At 43.7% G+C, this 5770-nt stretch overlaps 1 protein-coding gene across 1 annotated transcript in view; it reads left to right on the forward strand.

Moving 5' to 3' along the window:
- The window catches only part of LOC106809839 (spectrin beta chain-like), a gene marked incomplete at its 3' end in the record, with an annotated part of 127714 nt that overhangs the window by 96668 nt on the left and 25276 nt on the right, over window positions 1-5770 (forward strand). Inside the window, 5 exon segments of the mRNA XM_014813065.1 lie at window positions 2565-2721; window positions 3178-3236; window positions 3238-3312; window positions 3908-4111; window positions 4772-4921. Coding sequence (XP_014668551.1) covers window positions 2565-2721; window positions 3178-3236; window positions 3238-3312; window positions 3908-4111; window positions 4772-4921 — 645 coding nt within the window.

Genomic DNA, 5770 nt, shown 5'->3' on the forward strand with positions numbered 1-5770 from the left:
TAAAATAAATTAAAAATAAAATAATAATATTAATTAATGCCGGTAAATCCAGGCAAATCCTCTACAGCAAATCCTCTTGACGTGATTCTCTCGCATTGACTTTGCAGCAACAGATGGAGGCGCATTTGAACAACCTGAAGAAGATGGCGACGGCTCGCAAGCGCCGCCTGGAGGACGCTAGAGACCTGTTTGAGTACGTGCGCGAGAGCGAGGACTTTGAGCAGTGGATCGCCGAGAAACTGCAGCAGGCACAGAGCGAGGACTACGGACAGGACTTTGAACACGTGCAGGTAGGCGAAAACTGTAAAACTGTAAACGTGAACATGTAGAGAAAGTTTGACGAGCGTGGTGGCGGGGCCTTGTCCTAACAAGAACGTGGGTTATCCGCGTAGCTGCAGTAGGCTTTAGAGTGAAGACTATGTCTAGGACTTTGAACACGTGCAGGTGGGCAGGCTCGACATAGAGAAAGTTAGTTGGGCCCTATTTGTCTGCCTGTGCAGACTGGCCACAGCAGGCTTAGAGCAAGGATTAGGTCCAGGACTTTAAACACGTACAGGTAGGCAGGCTCGACATAGAGAAAGTTAGTTGGGCCCTATTTGTCTGCCTGTGCAGACTGGCCACAGCAGGCTTAGAGCAAGGATTAGGTCCAGGACTTTAAACATGTACAGGGAGGCAAGCTCGACATAGAGAAAGTTCGTTGGGCCCTGTTCTAACAAGGACGTATGTTGTCTGTCTGGCTGCAGCAGGGTTTAGAGTGAGGGCTATGTCCAGAACTTTGAAGACGTGCAGGCGGGCAGGCTCGACATAGAGAAAGTTTGTCAAGCGTAGTAGCGGGGCCCTGTCCTAATGAAGACATGTGTTGACCGCCTGGCTGCAGTAGGCTTTAGAGCGAGGACTGTGTCTACGGTCTAGAGATTGAGGGTTGGGAGTTACGTGTGGAGTATTTGTTATGACCTACAGGCAAAGGCCTGCATTGCCGTCTGGTGTGGTTTGGTGGTCGATTCGAGGATACACGAGTGTCTTTTTTTTAAAGATATATTATTACGTTTTTACACTGTAGAATGTGTGTGTAGTTATTGTGAATGTCCATAGCACTGCTTTGCAGCTCAAGTCTAAGCAGTCACGTGTCTTCTAGATAGATACATATCATGTATTCATATGATTACGTATGCATTGCCGGCTGCTTTGCTGTGGACTAGTGTGCCTGCACGATTGGCTGATTTTGTGTTTTCCTCGTTGCTTACATCAGGAGTTGCACAACAAGTACGATGAGTTCAAGCTACAGGTGGAAGCAGGGGGTGAGCGGTACGCACAGTGTCAGAAGCTGGCTGAGCGACTTATCGACCACCAGAACCCTCACGCAGACGACATCAAGAACCGACAGCAGCAGCTCAAGTACGTGGCGCCATCTACGCCAATGATGTTGTTACCTTACTTACATCTTCCTACCTTACCTACCTTACACACACCACACAACATTTCTTAACCTACCTACCTACCTACCTACCTACCTACCTACTCACCTACCACCACCACACCATGCTTAACAACCATACAGTTATTAATGCTAAACTGTGTTGCCAACCAATTTTATTTCAATGTCCAAGAGTGTCAACTTAACTGTGTGTGCTAAGTGTCAGTTTTACTGCAAAGTTTGCCCCGTGACCAGAATTTGGGTTGCCGGTTCGGACATTACGAACATTAAACATTCTCGTAGTTATATAGCCATATTTTATACTCTCTGGTTGGGCATCGTAATGTACTACTGTATTATAATAGTGTGTTATTGCATATTTCACTCAGGATAAGCTGGAACTATTTGTATTCTCATCACAATGAGTCGCTGGTAATCGTTATCCCAGGCCTGTAGGTCTGTATTATATGCATGCATGTATGTTCTCCCTGTACCTAACGTATCTCACTGTGTGTCGTAGAAGGCGACTAAAAGGAGTTGGCGTCAGGAAGGGTATCCGGCTGTAAAACTTCTGCTCCAAAAGCCATTCCATGAAGGAATCAAACTGTCCAACCCCGAAAGGGAAAACGGACATTAAACTGATGATGATGATGATGATGATGATGATGATGATGATGATGATGATGATGATGATGATGATGTATGTTCTGCAGGGAAGCTTGGCAGAGCCTGCTTAAGTCGTCAGAGGAACGAGACAATAAGCTTCAGGCAGCAGGAGAGATACATCGCTTCAACCGTGACGTTGGCGATTCGCTGTCCAGGATACAAGTAAGTGTGTTAATTAAAACTGGTATTTTCTAATTAAAAATTTCTGATCAATAATTACTAAGTATGATTAATAATTTCTAGTTACTGGTAATTTGGCGAATGACAATAATGCGACTTTGGTTCACCATTTTTACAATTAACTTGGTAACAATTTTACTATAAAATATTTTTCTTACCAAGTACTGTCAGTAAGTGCCTGAATCACTAAGAGTTATTAATATTACAATATATATATATACTATATATATATATATATATATATATATATATATATGTGTGTGTCAAGTTGTTTATGTAGTAAATTGGGGCGGGCGTCTTGCAGGAGAAATACGCGAGCATTCCGGACGACCTTGGGCGTGACCTCAACGGTGTACAGAGTCTGTTACGCAAGCACGAGGCCTTCGAGAATGACCTTGTAGCACTTGAAGGTCAGCTGCAGGTGCTACTGGATGACAGCGGGCGTCTCTGCGCCCAACATCAGGTGCGTGTGGACCGCTCGTCAGGCATTTTAGTCACCAATTAGTTATGCGTACAGGTAGCATGATTTAATATCGGATGCTCATGCTAACCCCAGTGCTATGCGACAGATTGGCTAGGCACTAAATTCCCAATTCACGTACGATGTTTGGCAATTATTTTTTTACCTGATAAGGCGTATGTCATTTTTGTCATGAGTACCAATTTTTTTATCTCGTTATTCACGTTACCACGTTGATTGTAACTAATGAGATAAACTGATAAATATATTTGATTCCTGTTTATTGCCGCACTGTGTGGTCACGTGAGGTGTCGTGCGTTGTTTTTACCCAATAAGGATTCTGTTTTCATCTTTCTTAATTATATTACAACGTTGACTATAATTAATGAGTAAACATTATTGATTCCTGTGTATCTATACCCCGCTGTTGTGCCCGTGCTCACTCGTGTGGTATGTGCAGGTGGCAATGCAGACGACATTAAGCAGCAACAGGCGATCGTTGTTGAGAACTGGAACAAACCTGCAGGAGAGGGCCGGACAGCGGCGCGAGGAGCTGCAGATGTCCTGCGACCTCCATCGCTTCATGGCCAACGTAAATTACTAACACACATTACTAACGCGGTAAATTACTAACACACACCCGCGCACGCACGTACAGATATGTGCATTGTGTCACTTCTCATATACCATTCATATATATATATATATATATTATATATACTATCCTTCAATAGTTTGTACGTAAACTTTGAAAATTGTTATAACGTGTGTGCTCGCTTGCGCCCTAAATAAGACAGCAGTGCGCAGGAACTGTTACTGATAACTATAACTTTAACTATAGCTGCAACTATAGCGGATAACTCTACTCTACTATAACTCTGGCTGACTCTCGCGCCAGCAGTGACTCACGAGCTAGCGCGAACGAGAATATAACTCTAACTGTAAACATTACTGGTAACTGTTAATATACAGAGTACCTCCTTTACTGGTAACTGTAACCTATAGAGTGTACTCTTACTGTAACTATAACTGATTGTGCCTTGACCAGGGCGACTGCGTGAACCTCACGAGCTGGACTCCGTGCCGAACGAGGAGAATAACTATAAATCGCTGTAACCCGATTACTGTAACTGTAACTATAAGTGTACCTCTTACTGTAACTATAACTGTATGTGACCTTGACACAGGCGCGCGACCTCACGAGCTGGGCGAACGAGACGCAGACGGCGATGGCGGCCGAGCAGCCGGCGCGCGACCTCGCCGGCGTGCAGGCGATGAAGAAGAACCACGACGAGCTGAAGGCGGAGATCGACGCGCGCGACGAGGCGTTCGCAACCGTCATGCAGGCCGCGAAGATGATGAAGGACGGCGGCCATTACGCGGGCGATGAGGTGAGTGCTGGCCATGCGGAGGCGGCCCGGGCATTATATTTTAATTGATATATAAATATTATTATTTATTATTAAGATTAATATTATTAATAGATTACATATTATTCATAAGCATTAATGTTATTATTAAGATTAATATTATTAATAAGATTATTGTTATTATTAAGATAAATATTATTTTATTCTTCAATTTTTAATATTAATTTATTATTAAGATTAATATTATTATTAGGTTAATATTATTATTAAGATTAATATTAATTAATAGCTGCGCGGCAGTAGCATGGTACGGCAAACCTGCAGTTAAGTGTTGCGTTTTGGATTCTCTGTGATGCTAAGCACAAAACCATTGAAGCAGTTATTTGAAAATGAAAACTGAGGGGAATGGGATTGGCACTTTCTTACTGGGGATCAGCCAGGAGGTAAGGGGGTTGGTCCTTGGTCCCTTTCATGATTGATGACCATAGCTCATACACACGTAGAGTATTTTACATTGTACTTTTAACCGCAATTAGGTTGAATTTTGATTGTTTCGTATATAGTAGAAGGTACGCATGTGCCCATGTATTATTATGGGATTAACACCTGCATCAGTGAGCATCATAGTACATTCAGCATGTGATCATCATGGAGATTCACATTTTTATCTTATGTTCACAGATCACAGCAAGGGCAAAGCAGACACTCGATGCTAAGACGAAACTGGACAAGGACTGGAAGGAAAAGGCCGAGCGTATTCAGGAGTTGCTCAAGCAGCAGCAGATACTCAGAGATGCCAAGCAACTCGACAGCACCAGTGCAACGCAGGAGGTACGGGAGTTTCTTTTGTTTTCCCTAAAAAGTTTAGGCAGCTATTATTATGACATTGTTACAACTATGCACGTGCAATTGCTTCTATTTGCAAACCTGATTTGTAGCTAGCTTGCTGCTATTGCCTGCGAGTCTTCCACACTTATCATCTACTACATCAGATCTAGTTTTCATCTATCCCTGTCCAATATAAAACGTATTGATATAAATGAAATGGCTATAAACAGGCTTTCCTCCTTCTCCCTTCAAAGCGAAATGTTTTGCCTTTGTGGCAATCATCCTTGTTGTGATGCCACAACTCTCTCATTAGACCCAGAACAACCCTCACTCCCAGCCTGCTTTAGATTCCTGATGTTAGGTTCTTGCTTAGACGTCTGCTGTTTGTTCTTGCATCGTTGTCCTTGCCATGATGCCCCAACATTTCTCATTAGACCCAGAACAACCTTCACTTTCAGCCTGCTTTAGATTCCTGACGTCGTTAGATTCTTGCTTAGTCATCTGCTGTGTTTTCCTCACATCGTCGTCGTCTGCCTCGCAGGCGTATCTGAGCTCCTGACGGTAGATTCCTGCTTAGACGTCTGCTGTGTTTCTTCACATCGTTGTCGTCTGCCCTGCAGGCGTATCTGAGCTCCTGACGGTAGATTCCTGCTTAGACGTCTGCTGTGTTTCTTCACATCGTTGTCGTCTGCCCTGCAGGCGTATCTGAGCTCCTGACGGTAGATTCCTGCTTAGATGTCTGCTGTGTTTTCCTCACATCGTTGTCGTCTGCCCCGCAGGCGTATCTGAGCTCCTGACGGTAGATTCCTGCTTAGATGTCTGCTGTGTTTTCCTCACATCGTTGTCGTCTGC

Source organism: Priapulus caudatus, unplaced genomic scaffold, assembly GCF_000485595.1.
Source record: "Priapulus caudatus unplaced genomic scaffold, Priapulus_caudatus-5.0.1 Scaffold390, whole genome shotgun sequence".
Lineage (NCBI taxonomy): Eukaryota > Metazoa > Priapulida > Priapulimorpha > Priapulimorphida > Priapulidae > Priapulus > Priapulus caudatus.